General features: G+C 42.0%; 2 protein-coding genes across 7 annotated transcripts in view; one reads left to right on the top strand and one right to left on the bottom strand.

The window, feature by feature from the left end:
• Cbs (cystathionine beta-synthase) overlaps positions 1–15886 on the top strand; it is a 378127-nt gene that overhangs the window by 152925 nt on the left and 209316 nt on the right. The window lies entirely within an intron of this gene.
• Br (broad-complex core protein) overlaps positions 1–15886 on the bottom strand; it is a 77550-nt gene that overhangs the window by 17945 nt on the left and 43719 nt on the right. The window contains exon 6 of one of the 6 annotated variants that reach the window (XM_076769717.1): positions 4917–5746. The exons of 4 other annotated variants lie outside the window; for them this stretch is intronic. In XM_076769717.1, the coding sequence (XP_076625832.1) occupies positions 5478–5746 (269 nt within the window). In that variant the 3' untranslated portion in view covers positions 4917–5477. Of the gene's footprint in view, positions 1–4916; positions 5747–13494; positions 14205–15886 lie in introns of those variants that run through there. One more of the 6 variants, XM_076769714.1, reaches the window with a different exon arrangement.

Below are 15886 nucleotides of genomic sequence, written 5' to 3'. Positions count from 1 at the left end.
TCTCTCTCTTTCTCTTCTTCGATGAAAATGGCGTTGAGCACGCGACCAACCGCGACACGTTCAATTCAACGATTCAGTCTTTCAAAGTTCGACAACGCCTTCGAACAGATTTCTTTTGCACTGGCCAATCGTAAATCAATAAGGAAGCACCTTCGCTCTCCTTGTCTTTGCGCGCGAATTTCGCAAGGCCAACTACAGAGCGCGAATTCCGAGAACGGCGTGACGCGTCGGTTTATAATTCCAACGAGCCGTCGACAATAATTATAAATTATCTTTAAGAGAAAAGGAAAAAAAAAATCCCCGCGGCTTCACGAGATCGCGTAATTTCATTAACGCATTAACAAAGAGCGAAATTAATAGTAATATATATAAAAAGAAGAAAAAAAAAAAAAAGAAACGAACGTCAAAACAAATAAAAAGAAAATACTCGAATAAACCTCTACTAATATATAATTTGCAGTTAAATATTCATTCAATTTATATTAATTTCATTAATAATTTATTATTCTCATAATATAGCGCCGACCGCGGATCGGAGGGCGAATATATATTCCGCAATTAATATTTGGCCATTTTTACAGTAGTCACAAATCAATTTCTTTGAATAAACCTACTAGTTTAAATATTATCAATATCAGTTCTTTCTCCAGTCCTGACTACTATAAAATTGTGTTCGTTACTCTCTATCTCTCTCTCTCTTTTTCTCTCTCTCACTCTGCCTTTCTCTCCCTCTTTCGTAATTTAAAGCTTCGTTCTTCTTCGTTTCCTCTTTCCAACCGAACAAAGAAACATCAGACTCTTTCCCGACATCGTTCCTTTTATCCCCCACTCATTTCTTTATTTGCATAATAATGTTCGGCGTCGGGCGTACTTTCGAAACGCTAAATAAAAATCTGCTAAACGATCTCTCTCTCTCTCTCTTTCTCTCTCTCTTTCTCTCTCTCTCTCACTCTCTCTCTCTCACTGTCAATCCCTTTCCTATCGATCGAAACAACGTTCGCGGAGAAATCCTCTTCGAAAATACGAGCGACGCGGATCACTTGAAACGGAATATAACCTAATTTAAATTATCATAGCCTATCTAACGATGCACAAGTGTGTTTTTGAGTCGACTTGCTCCGTGTTCGTCGATAAATATCGTATCGAGCTGCTCGTGTCAGTCCTGTGTGTGTGTGCTCTGTGGCATATGTGTGGTATGTGTGTCTGTGTATGCCTGGCTGAGTTCACCGTTTGTACAATGACGCACAGTGTGTGCTATCCCCGGTACGCTGTAAAATATATATCGTATGTGTCGTCTATGTGTGCTCTGCGAATTACTTTGCGAATCGATCTTCTACGAATGTCGACGCACGACGGGACCTAGTCTGTCTATATGTTTATCGTTTCGGGGACCTTCGAAGTCTTCCTGATGCGCGTAGAAACGTGTCGCGCGCCATTTTATTCGACAGTAGTCCTGGCTTTAGCGTCCCGGAATTTTCCCCGTTTAGAATTATCGGAAATTGGGACCTCTCAGAGCTTTCCGCGCGATCGAGTAAGAATTTTTTAGCAACAGACGAAATACGTGTCCCTCCTTTCGAACTTGGTAAGAAAAGTAGACACACGTTCCAAGACATTTCGTGCAATGTCCTAAAGCGAGGACCACTGCGTTATATCGCACGTTGCTGGTAAGTTGCCATAAGAAACGGGAGTTTTATCGGTTGGTAACGGATTAGGCACGCCTAGTCGCTTCTGTTTGTTAGCTTGGACCGGTCACGCGACTCGTCCAGGACTCCCAGACGCGTATTTCTCTGCGCCAACTCGCCAGGAACGCGCGACACTTTTCTCTGGGACGCGACGCGAACGAAAAACCTGAACGGAAAAAAGGATCTCGCGATCGTCAGGAAGTCCTCGTGTGGTTGCTTATCAAAGTTCTACTAAAATATAGGTATATGCTATGTAGTCGGTTATATGCATTATATGGCTATTATCGTTTAGTATATAAGTAACCTGTCAGTGTTAATGGACCGTGTTTCCTCTTCTCTCGCCCCTTGCCCCTTTTCGAACACGTTTAAATTCGCGACGCGGTTTCCGTCGCGTTGACAAACTCTTCGCCGTGAAACGGACGTAGGCTTGGTACCGCGCGCGCGAGCGCGGTAGAAAAAAGAAAATTGGAAAGTCGCAAAGAAAGCAAAGACGGCGTTTGGTTACGTACGCGCGGAGAGGCAGCGAAGAATGGAAGTGTATAGAAATGAACGCGCCAAGGCCAAATCGTGTCGAGGGTTGAAACGCGCCTTCCTTCCTCTGCTGTTCTCACGCTTGAGTATTTCTGACGGACTTTCAGAGACAACGACGGAACGAAACAGAACGATCGGTGGTGGAAACGGACGAATTAGAAAGTAAAAAAAAGAATTATACGTAAAGAAACGAAAACACGAACGAATGGTTATCACGCACGGCGATGAGGAAGGTATATAGATAGATCATTCGATAATAGTAAACAGAGATGCAGGTGCAGGTCAGAGTTCCCCGGAGAATGTATCCCGTAAAATCGGTATCGTTTCCTTATTAAACGTTATAGTACGAACAGAACTTTTTGTACTATAAGGGTTGGGAAAAAAATCGATCGATCGCGCACATTTCCCCTAACGTGGTCCAGTGAAACATCCTGTGCATCTCGTTCGTACGTTAATAATAGCGATAGTAATAATAAAAAATAATAATAAGATAAGGTACTTTACGTAAAGCCCGGTATATACCAATAAATGAATATGTGTCTGTGTGCAAGGTACCCCGCTAAAGCATTTAATATGGAATGAATATATTAAGATAAAATATATATGTATATATTATATTATATTATATCAATGTGTACGTCCTTTCTCGCGATCCGTCGCGAAACGACAACCATAATCGTTACGGAGGAACCGTCGAGTTTTCCTCCGGCGCCGCGGCTCTACCCTGACTTCTTTCGCCCTAACTTTTTGTAACTTTTTTTATTTACTTTTTACAAGCGCGTCGCTGCGTCACCGATCGTTGTCGATCCGCGACGGACGAGGTTCCCCATTTTGCTTCTCCCGCGCGTACTTTTCAGCCCCGTTTTATCCGAAATTCGCCCCCCCCCCCACCCTCCCGTACCCCCCATCGAACATCGAAACAATTAAAAATTCTCGAGTCTTCTGTTAATCAATATTCGTTTTACAGTCTTTTCGAAACGTTTCGGACGTTTCCGCCTAAAGTTAGTTGGACGATGGTGTCTCCGACACCTGGAAGTATTCGTTTCCTTTCATTTCCTTTCTTTCGTCGAAATACGTAAATCTAACTACCGTGTATAGCCTGCGGTTAAGCCGTGTGTCCTATCGATACGCGACTGGATCGACCGGACGCGTCTCGTACGCGATTCGTCTTGAGAGGACGTGGTTCGTGCGAACAAAAATCGTGGTTGCGAGATATTCGACGATTCGCGATCCCTCGACGCGCCGACGATCACGGACGAGCAACATTTTCATCCGTACGATGGTCTCCAACGACAAGTTTTCACCCTTTACTCCGTTCGACAGAAATTTCGATTCGACGTCGAACAAAAATTTCCGCCGAACGAATCTCGTTGCGCGTTATTCTTGTCCGAGACTGGACGGAAAGTCTTTGTGGAAGTGAATTTACGTGCTACGAGAAGAATTTCGAAAAAGAAAAACAAAACGTGACATATGTTATGACAACGAAGACGAACGTGTTACTTTCCATAACAGGTGTGGGTCAAGGCTGAATTTTTCGTTAAAATTTTACATTATATAGCTCTCGATGATTCTAAAAATATTGCTCACGTAAGAATATTTTTTGCACAATTATATTAATTTGGTATTTCAATTCAACGAGGAGCAAAAGGAAACGTAGTAAAATGTACCCAGAACTCGATCGAATAAATTAGAAATTACACGTAACGGAGAAAATGAATTTCCAAAAGAACTTGCTTTTCATTCTCGTATCGTTCGAACGAACTGTTGCTCGTTTCTTCCGTCGCTTTGCGATCACCGTCAACGCGCACACGAAGGAAATTTATCTCACGAATGATCCTCGAAACTCTGAGATCAGGTGAGGACAGTTGAATCGTCGAGAGTCGTATAGTCTTCGTCGGCAAATATCGCGTAAAGACCAAGAGAACGATGGTATAAAAGTAGACGAAAATAACTATACCCTAGATGTTTTCCCCCTCGAAGATCGCAAATTGCGTGGGACCCGAAGAGACATCGCGTTGGATCGGTAGAGTTTCGTCGGTCGCGAGACGCGTTGAGGGTGACGCTTGAACCGATGGAAACCGAACGTTCGTGACGTCGAAACAACGAGCAGGCCTCGACCGAAGGGACACGTCCGGAAGATCGGTTGATTCCTACAGACTTCAGCCGACGCGGGGATCGAGGAAAGTCCTCGATCCATCGTACGAGGATATACAAGAAACCCCTTTTGTTCGTGGAGAATCGCTTGTGGCGGACGAGCCCCGTTCGTCTCGCTGTTTTTTTTTTTTTTTTTTTTTGCGCACGATTCGCGATTAATCTCATTTTGTATCGCTTAGTCCTAACAATTGATAACATTAGTCCGGCTGTAAAGACCGAAGAGGCCGAATCGTTAAACGTCGGAACACGATGAAAATATACAGATTCGGAAACGTAGCGTGACGAAAGATCCGAGACAGATCTTGGAATAAAAATCACCACGTGTCCGTGAAATTCTTCGTCTGGAAGCACTGATTTCGTTTTCTCTAAGCCAGTCCCTTTCGATTTCCAGGATCGCTTCTTTCTTCGCTACGGACGTGCACGTTTTTTCTCGCTCCTTCGTCGACGGAATGAGATTCTCGTCGCGAACAGCATGCTCCACGCTTCGCGTCGGTTATTTCTACTATACTTTCGGCATCTCGTCGACCATAATCTCCCCTCTTGCCCCCTCGCCCACGCCCCTCGTTTCACGACAGGGAATAAAAACTATCAAACGCGAGAATTCTCGTTACTGCAACTGGTCCCATGGTATCGCAAAAAACGTCAACAGAGTGAATCGTGGAACCAACGAACGAACGCGAGGCGTCTCGCCGCTGTCGCGACGCAACCGAATTCTAATAACTAACAGTAACAACAATATTCCGTTATCCGCGCGGCCATCGACACACGGGGCCTGTGTCGAGATTGGGACAACGAGAAACGCAAAACGTGTCGCGGGCCGCGTAACGCGCGTCGAACACGTCGAAAATTGGAAAGAAAATGAGAAGAACTCAGCGCGATCCGTCCCTCGAGCGGCCATTGCTGTCGACGAAGTCGGTCGTTCTCGTCCCTCCAGAGCCCGTCCCCCGTCCGTCGTCCATTGGCACCGTTTTCTTTTTTTTTTTTTTTACTTTGTTTTTTTTTCGTTTTCGTTATTTATTTATTTTTTTTTTTTATTTTCATTCTTGTCTACTAAGCTCGTTTCACAGTGTTCCTCGGCACGGTGCGAGCGTAACGCGACGATAACCGGCTCTATTTCTGTCTACGATGGTAGATGCTCTTGTGATTGTTCAAGCTGTTCAGCGTCCTGAACACCTTGTGGCAGAGTGCGCAGACCGCGCTGTTCAGGGGCTGAAAGTGCTGCTGCTCTTTGTGCCGTTTGAGGGTGAGCTTCGTGGAAAGGGTTTTACCGCAAACGTCGCAAGTATAGCAAACGCCCGGGGGTAGCAAGCTGCCGTGCAACGGGTGCGACAATCTCATCGCGAGGATCGCGGACGGTGGACCTGCTGCACCGCCACCGACTGAATTGGTTTTTTTTTCAATTTTTTTTTTTTTTTTTATACGGAAAGCGAAAGGAGACGACCGCACGGTTATCGTTACGTGAAAGTGAAACGCGGCCGGTAGAGGTTAGGCGGAAACGAAAGAGCAAGAAAGTGACGCGTATACGAACGAGTTAGATGAATGAGAGTGTTTTAAAGCAGCGAGAAATATAGAGACATAAGCAACGAAAAAAATAAAAGAATACAAAATAGTAACCAAGAGTATAGGAAATTATGTGAAAGATAGAGAGAAAGTGAGAGAGAGAGAGAGAGAGAGAGAGAGAGAGAGAGAGAGAGAGAGAGAGAGAGAGAGAGAGAGAGAGAGAGAGACCAAGCACCAATATATGTCCGTTATAAATATCGACACCCAATTAAAAAGAAAAGATATTTTCCGTTACGAACCAATATTTGTGGCGTAGGAGGAGGCACACGGAGAGCCACGTGTGTGGATGGACCCCCAGCGCAAATCCGTGTTCGTGAAGGTAGCGGGTAGGTACACACAGAACAATGACGAACCAGAGCCGAACGTATAGCCGAGCGAGCGGGACCGGGAACAAACAAGAACAAAGATACGACTGCCATTAATATCACTGGACAAGATTAGTGTACGCTGGTGGTATTCTTCGATGCGCAGGGCCAGGGGTTGTATGATGTGATACTCGGGTTGGGGGTGGGGGGCATTAATGGTCGGTAAACGGGGAATTGGTGGGCGTTCGTACAAGGGGGGGAAAATCAAGGAAGACTGCGAAGGAAACAAAAAGGTTCGACGGAGAGGGTGTAAAAATAGGTTGATAAGGAGATACATGCGTCGATAGGCCGCCGATCGCCGCCATGGTGGCAGCCATTCTCCGGGATCGTTTCAACCCCCGGAGCTCGAAATTCTTTTTTTCTATTTTTTTTATTTCATTTTTTTTTTATTTCGATTTGTTTAATCGTTTCGATCGCAGAGAGAAAGGTGGCTCGGGGCTCTGGTTTGTCATTGACCATAGGTAACGCAACGATCGGCGATCGTCGCCACCGGAAGTCCGGGATTCTCTACGAATCTCGAGGTTTGGTTATCGATGCACACGCGTACGCGTTCCAGCGCGGCCCTGAGCCGTGACTGAGTCGAGGTCTCCGCTGCATTCTCCGAATTTCTTCCTTTCCTGTGTGTTAACGCGTTCGCTACCACCATTCGGTACTCGTCGGGTCGATATCGAATCGATAGTTATCGATGTCAGCTAATTATCGTGTCGAATCGAATACTGTCGATCGAAAACATCGATACCTGTTCGGTACCTCGCAAAACTACTTACTAATAGTAACGTACAGTGCTAAAAATTCATTTCAAAGTATATAGAACGACCTGGGAGACAGTTATATTATTTTTCAAACGTATACTATTCAATTTTATTTAAATTTATTCGTACAAGGAATGACCACGAAAAAGAATGAATTTGTTTCACTAATACTTCATGAATGGAAAAATTTGTTGATTTTAGCATATAAGACTTGATAACCAGTGAATAGCTTCATGATTGTGTAAACTTGACATCAGGAATTTCTAACGAGTCAAACTGGTCATTGTATGGCAAGGGGCTAAGATTTGAAACGAGTATTGAAATTCTTATCGAAGGATCAAACAGGTATCGATACATTCGTACGAGTATCAGTTGATAAAGTATCGTAAGTGGGTGCCAAGTACTTGAAATTTTGATACATATCAATACTTTGGTATCGAACCGATCGAATATTATCGATAGTATCGATATCGATCCGATCACTACCATTTGATTGGAAAACCGTCTGCCACAGACCACGTCTACGTTTCTAATAATCTTATTCGTTGCAGTGCATGCTTTCGATTAGGTACAAATAAAATATATATTTAACACCTTCAGTGCCAGACAAACTTGTTTTTAACCTCATTAGCAAGAATTCTATTTCGATTTATTTATTTTGTTTAACATTTTATCTTGAGAACTAGTGTTTCTTAGCTGTTCAATGACAGTTGTGATACTCAATTTTGGGTGATACGTGGTAGCGAATGTGTTAAACGCTCGACAAGATCTGGGAATGCAATGGAAGCCCCGAGGCGTCGCATAATATGTCCAACAATGGATAAAAGTTAACAAAATCTATAATACTCTACTCGTACCTTAAAATACTAATAAAGGAACGCGTAGATTTACCGTATTTTTCAAACTGTTGTAATAATCGATGCGCAGGAATTGAATTGAATTTTATATACATAATGCCTGAAGAAGCCATGGAAACTGCTCGTGAAGAAACGCCCCGTAAAAATTGTAGAGAAGTCGAGAAATTGACTTGATAAATTCAGCGTTAAAAAAAAAGGATTAGTAGCATGATGTCGAGAATGAATTAGTCAACAAGTGAAGATTTTCGTTGCGAACGTTCCCATAGAAGCGACACACAGTGTTCGACAACGGCGATTTAGACGCCAAAAACTTCAATTTTTAAATTTCTAAATCCTTGAGGATCTTCATTTGAAGCATTATTTATCCCTAGAAATTGTTTAAATAGGTTAATTTTTACTCGGAAACTCGGATTTCTGTTTTTCTTGGAAATTTGTTTTTGGAAATATTGATATTACAATGATTTCATTTTATACTGTATGAATCTTGCACAGGAAGGTACACACTTTATTTTAGAATAAAAATAATTGATCCAAATTTATTATAATTTTAAATACAGGCAATCAAAGCGAACCAATTTTAGTATTTATCGTTGTTTGAATTTTGAATCATTAAAATCCTTCAATCCGTTCGGAAATTATGATTTTTTAAACATATGCATGGAATTTCGGGGAAACATTTCTGACCACACAGTATATTTTCGGTAAAGAATTTTTTCCTCGAAAGTACGTAAGATTTTTGGGGTATGTGTATTCATAAAAAATGATTATAATTGACCTCCGCAACCGAAAATAATTTTTTTTAGAATTAATTAAAAATTTTTTTTTTCGTCGAAAAATTTAGGCACCTACCCCTTGTCGATTTTTCTTAAAAATTACTTTTTTATTTTTAGTAATTTTGTTTAACACCCTACAGAAAAGTTGTCTAATACTTTTTTGTAGGTGCCCACGAGCTCTACTTCAGAAAAAAGTTTCATTGAAATATATTCACAATTGTAGGAGTTATGGCTGTTTGAAAATTGGACCATTTTTAAGGGGTTTTTCTCATTTTGCGGGGACAAGGACCAACTTTTCGAATATTTTTGCGATTTGTATATATTCTCCATCAAAATACGCATAGTTTGCTTTTTTAAGCATTAAAATCGTCCAATCCGTTCAGGAGTTATGATGTTTTAAAGATTTGCATGAAATTTCGGGCAAACATTTCTGGCCAGAAATTATATTTTCAGTAATGAATTTTTTTCTAGAAAGTAAGTAGGAATTCGGGGGTATATCTATTCACCAAAAATGATTGTAATTAACCTCTGCAACTAAAAATAATTTTTTCAGAATGATTTGAAATTTTTTTTTCAAGGTAACCAGACTGTTATGATCAGACATTATATTTTCGATAATGAATTTTTATCTCGAAACTACGTAGGAATTCGGGGATATGTCTATTCACCAAAAATAACTGTAATTGATCCCCGCAACTAAAAATAATTTTTTCAGAATGATTTGAAATTTTATAATTTAATTTTTTAATAACTTTTTAACGAAGCCTCAATCAAGACATTTATATTCGTGATTTTCGTCTTATTTTGGCCCCTAGAATCTCTCATTAAAATTTTTCCGAGGAGTGATCGAACACCCTGTATATGGGTGACGTAGCAACCAAAATGGTAAGGTGAAATAGAATTTTTCGCGTCCAAATCGCCCTTTTCGAACACTGTGCGTCGACGAGGAGAAAGCGAGAGCGGTTGTCGCTTTCGTCGAACCTGACCCGTTGAACACGAAAGCTTCCCGGGTTTCTCTCGTCCTAGGCCGCGAAAGAGCTTCCGTTCCGTGGGATAAAAAGAAAAGAGAGGCGACCGGCGCGGGCGTGTGTCCTCGGGGCTTGCGAATATAACGGCGCGACGCGACGCGACGCATTCTCGATGGTGGCTGGCCTGACCCTCGGCCGCTGTCAAGCGTGAACTCGCACCCATTGACTCTGGGGATGAACACGAGAGAGACGAGGAGGCATCTCGGGCGACTATATACGTGTCACGGGGTCTGGGGCTTACGTGCTATACGGTGGGGTACGCGTGTATGTGGGTCGACCGGAAGCGCACGCAGGGCAACGAGGTGTAACGCAGCCAAAGAGAACAAAACGAAACGGAACGGAAAAAGAAAATACAAAACTACCTGCAACCAGAAGGTTGCGTAATCAGCTCGCGAAGGTTAACGAGCGTGCACCGACGTTGCCCGCGCGTACACCTTTCTCCGATCCACGCTGCGGGCCATAAGCGGAGGAAGAGGTAAACCCGTACGATTATGAGACAGGGTAGAAATATGGGACATCAAGGTTTTCTACTATCGACGAAATTAACTGTACCAAAACTTCGTTTATTCCCTAAATATATATTATTAACGCGATGGTACGTTACGAACCGGTATCATTATCGTGAAACGGCGTGTTCTCGCTTTCGAAACAGAAATATCGAAGTTTTCGAGGTAACGAAACGATATCCGTGTAAGAACAGTGAGAGTTCCTGAAGAGAAAATAAAAACAGATGTATACCAAAACGCAGGATTCTCTATTTGAGATATACACTGCGATATAACTATAGAATCACCCAAAAATTTTCAATTTTATATACATTCTTGTTGAAATTTGAAGAAACGGAATATACCATATTTGAGATTATCTATGTTTCCTTAGAAACAGTTGAATTATATTTATTTTAACAAAATGAACTACAGAAAACTGATTTGTTACTGTCTCATAACTATAGAATCGAGCATTTTAAAACAAGCTGTTTTGTTTTGTCTAGTGTGATAATATTAATTTGGTTAATAATGACATGTGGAAGTTATTTAAGTGAGCAAGAAAAAGGCAAAATTTTAGCTTTTCACGAAAGTAATGCGAAAATACCTGAAATTGTACGTAGACTTAATCGTTCTCACAATGTTGTGATGATTTTTTTTTTAATCTCAATCGATATGGGCAAAATAAAAAAGGGGGACCAAAAAAGTAGCTTTCCCTCAGATCTCAACGTTCAATCTTTAACACAGTGAGCAATTCCAGTAAAACACTTACTGAAATTAAGTCGAAACTTCAATTAAATGTGTTTCGTTCGACGATACATCGAATTATCACAAGTAGTTCTCACATAAGAAGACAAAATTTTATTAAAGCTCCACGACTATTAAGTCGGCACAAAAAAGCTAGACGAGAGTTAAAAATTGAAAATTTTAGAGTGGTTTTATAGTTACGACACGCAGTGTATGTAAGGAACAACAAAACAGATTAGACACAGTAGAATCGTCGCAAATTTTCTAAATTGATATGTTCTGTTAGGTCCAGGCTATTCATTCTCATACATTATATTTGTTATGAGTTTCCCTAAAGAATACAATGAGTATTTCATGTTCCTACCTCTTCCTCTATCAGGACACCTGGCCTAAACGACTATCGTAAGATCGTGAAAAAAAATCGTACACTGATCTTCCCGGAGTGATTTTAAAGGAACCTTCTACTTTCACGCGCCTGTGTCGAATTTTCTCAAAGATCATTTTACGCAAGGAAGAACGAGAAAGCAAAAATTAAATACAACTGATAAATCTTTTGGAAGTCGTTTGCCCTTTATTCTTTCGTGCTCTTCCTATTGCAAGAATATCTCAAAAAGAATTCGTCTCAGGGACACGAAAACGCACGATTTAACTTTCGAAATCGCTCTCAGTAATCGACATTTATACATACAACTTTCTTTTTTAAAGTTACAATATCCCTGGCAATGGAAACGTTTCGACCAAACATTTTTAATACTTGTAACCGGCAATGTATGTGAAAAGTAGGGGGGTGGGGTGGAAGGGGCCGCTCTCTCTTAGCGTGCAAAAAGAAAAAAAACATTTTATTCATAAATAATAATAATAAATCATAATAATAATATTGGTATAATAATGACAATAGTAATCGTAAAATGGACAAATCCATCGTCGATAATTTTGAGAACCCGATTAATAATAATACCGAAACGGGGGAACAAGGATACGATATGCACCATTGGACGTACGCTATCCCCGAAAAACCGATAACGAAAAAAAAGAAAAATAATAAAAAGGAACAATGATAGAGATTAAAAAAAAAAAAAAAAAAAAAAACGCGTATATACGCTTGCGAATACAATGTATAATGTGATTGCGTTCGTATCGATAAATTCCAATATAAAAGAGACATTCTTATTTACACGAAATACGTACACACCACGCGTTCTACGCCGTTTATTCTTGATCGAACTTTTTTTTTTTTTTTTATTTACATTCTACGTGCAGACAAACGTTCTACTCGCATCGAAGTCGATGTTTTTTATTGTTTCGCGCGAACGTAGAGGTGTTCGAAGACGGCGCACGGCGTTTATCACAATTTCGCATCTCGATATAGTAATTTAGTCGTCGAAACGTCGAAAATCATCGATCGCTCGCTCGAGAATGTACCGAACACCGTAGAAATAAACAAAGGACGAGTAACGAAAAATACGAGGGAACATGTTTCCGCCTCGAACCGGTCGTAATCGATCGCGCTGAATGTAACTAATTTTGCAATCGACGTTGATTGTCTCGGGCGAAAATTGTTCTCGCGATTGTACGAAAATTCTGAAATCGTTTCGATCGCGCATTGCACCATTTCCCGCGAGAATCAGGATCGAGAGGTTTCCTTTGGTAGCGCCTTTAGGACGCCAACGCGCGTTTTAAGTACCCCTAAACGCGTACTTCGAGTTCGAGAGAAAGGTTCGGAAACAGGACGAGAAAAGATCCCTCGTGTTGTACGGTTTAGGAAACGGAGAGCACCGCGAGACGTTAACTTAGATACATTAACTTATACTTTACTTTAAGGTTTGTACTGCGACTATCCTCGTGACACCCGATAAACCACCCTTCCGTAAATTAAGTAATACAAAAATAACAAGGAACGTTGCTTTCGTTTTCCTATTTCTCGGACAGAATTAAATAAAAAACGTCTTCTAAGTAAATTCAGCCGCGAATGGAAGTACCGATGCTTCGGCTCGACTATTTACATACAATGCAACGTATATACAGAGTAAGTCGTAAATTCGTGGCGCGCGTTGGATCGACTAGATTCTCGTGTCTCGAAACGGGACGAGAATCGAGAGCAACGAAATTGACTGATGTTTTCGAAATAAACTATTTTCCACGTAGATAGGAATCCAAAAGGTGTTGGGTCGTTAATTAAGTACAGGTTCTCGTCTTATTTCGAGCGATAGAGTCTACCCGAGCCAATTTGCATCGCGAATTTACGATTCGCTCTCTATATGTATATATATTTCTCTCTTTATAACCTTAGTAGAAAAATTAAATTTCCAGCGCAGATTCGGAGCGCATCGTTTGTTTCATTTTTTTCTTTAAATACGAGATTTGTCTGCTCGAACGGAGACTCCTTCACAGTATCACATAGCGTTTCTCGCGATTCGAATTCGAACACGCCTCTTTCTCCGGGTGTGGTATCGAAAAGAAACTGGACTCTCCTCGCGGAATCGATTATTAACGATGATTCCGCGAAGAGAGTCTTCTCGATACCGCCTCGTAAATGCTAGAGAACGCATGGAAAAAACCGATAACCACGCGTGACGTCTACATAACCCAACGATATTGCCGAGAAACCAACGTTTGAATCGACCATCGGCGTTACAAAGGAGATTCTTTAACGACTCGTCGATCACGTGTACATTAAACGATTAAAAATGGTTCGCCAACCAACGCTGTAACTCTGAACGGAAACGGACAACGGACGCGTGGAACACCGGCATCGTTCTCGATCCCTAGATCTCAGATCCATCCGGAGACACACACGCGTGAATCGTTCTACGGAAACTGGTCGCGCGTTCCACGAAGTCGGGGACCCCGGGGAGTCCCGCGAAATCGAATCAAGATTTCAACGGACGTTCGTCTATCCCAATCTCGATTGTTGATGATGTTGTTGATCCTGGTGCTGTTGTTGCTGCTGCTGTTGCTGCTGCTGCTGCTGTTGTTGCTGAGAGCTTATTCTCTCGGAATGTTCTCTCTGCTCTCTCTCCCGTTCTCGCATCTGTTCCATCTCCTTGCGTTGCTGCTCGTTCTTGCTGTGTTGACGATGATAGATGCTCTTGTGGTTCCGGAGGCTGTTCAGGCTCGAGTAAACCCGCTTGCAGATGTTACAGATCGGTTCCTTGCTGGGCCTGGTGTGCACGTTCTGTATGTGCCGCCTCAACCGCGTTAAGGAGGTCAGGATTTTGTTGCAAGGCTCGCATCGAAACTCATCGGACGCGCCGCTGCCAGCCAACTGACCTGGCGGCAGAACCAGACACAGGGGTTACTTTTGGTTTGTTTCTGCTCGAAACTGTCAGATTCGGACGCGTGGGTCCGGGCACGCATGGGAAAACTCGTTTCTAGAGTCCTCTCTCTAGTCACGTGCATCGCGTGTACCGTGACACGTGGTCATTTACTTTTTTTTATCCATTCTCAACACCACCATCTACCACCTTTTTTTTTTTTATCCGAGAGAGAGAAATATTCGTGCGCCCTTCTCGATTAGTTCGCGCACAACGTTGCACCGTCACCCGACCAAGCCGTGCTCAAACTGTCTTTGTCTTTTGCATCTTCATCGTATCGCCCATTCTAGTTTCCGCTTTTTCTTTACGCGCGCGTGCTTTTCGACGGGAAACCCCAGTCTTCCGCCAGCCATCGTGTCCGCGCCATTGTCATCGTTCCGTTTCTCGATCGTCTCATCGTCTCTAAAACTGATTCGACGCCCACATTTCGGCGTTACAAAACGCTTTATCTCTCTTTTTTTTTGTAAATTACTTCGTTCCGTGATGGAATGCAACGATCACGAGCATAGCGAGAGAACTTTGTGAAATTGAAATTTATGTAAAATTAACTGTACGACAGATCGATTTATCGTTGCAACGATAACACTGATCGACTGTATTCTTCTAAATAAATCGAAAGAATTTAATTGCCTCAAGAGCGGGCCGAGGAATTTAATAAGTTCGAAGAAGGCCATCGGCATTTTGATATAACAAAGTATTGTTCGTGGATGGAGATACTGTAGTTCGAATCGGGAATCCATATATCGCGATACGATGACAATGGCGACGACCGTTTGGCAGAAGAATTCCTCCGGTTCGAAAGGCAGCGGCGTGCAGAAGTACCTTTACTTTTCACGATTCATCGTTGTGCTCTTTTTGTTTTTTGTTTTTTAGCGCATTACGATAGTAGAGTGCAAGCAATTCCAAGATTCCAGTGAACGATCGTGAGCGATGACGTTAGTGTTTTCAGAGCACCAGAGATGGATCCATGTCGATGCGTATTATTTACAGCAAGACAGAGCAGAGTAGATTCTTGTAGGTATACGTGTGTGGATATATATATATGTAAATATATATATATATATAAATATATGTATATACAAGAGTGTGATATAATTGGTCTAACGGAATGATGCGATGAAGCGAACGGTTGATTTGTTGGTTTTATTTTACGATCGCGAAATTGCCTATCAGGGATCTGAGAGTTCCACGGTTCCGCGGGTTTGGCGTTTAACAGTGAAACAACAGATTTCCTTCCTTCAGAAACGTATTTTTATTTCCTCATTCGGTTCTAACGACAAACATGCTACGCGCTAGTAACAGTTACGCTCGATCCTCGTCGATTCGACGATGCTGGATCGCGGAGAACGAGACACCGCTGCTGCCCGTGTATGAGAACGAGGGACGGACGGAACGATACGAGAAACGAGAGACGCGAGGTCCGTACACGAAAAATTACTTTCAAAGGTTCGCAGATACATGGGCCACGGTCCAATCTAACGATAAATTAGACGCGTCGTTGGTGCGAATAAACACAAACGAGATATTTATCTCGAAACGGTGACCAAAGCTACTTCGATACTCGTTCGATCTTCAAACTTTGTTAAAAATTTATTCAAATTTAATGAAACCATCGAACTACAACTAAACAATTCCTTG

This window comes from Colletes latitarsis, chromosome 7 (genome assembly GCF_051014445.1).
Source record: "Colletes latitarsis isolate SP2378_abdomen chromosome 7, iyColLati1, whole genome shotgun sequence".
NCBI lineage: Eukaryota > Metazoa > Arthropoda > Insecta > Hymenoptera > Colletidae > Colletes > Colletes latitarsis.
The sequence above is the reverse complement of the archived record's forward strand: the minus strand, read 5'-3'. Positions and strand labels throughout refer to the sequence as shown.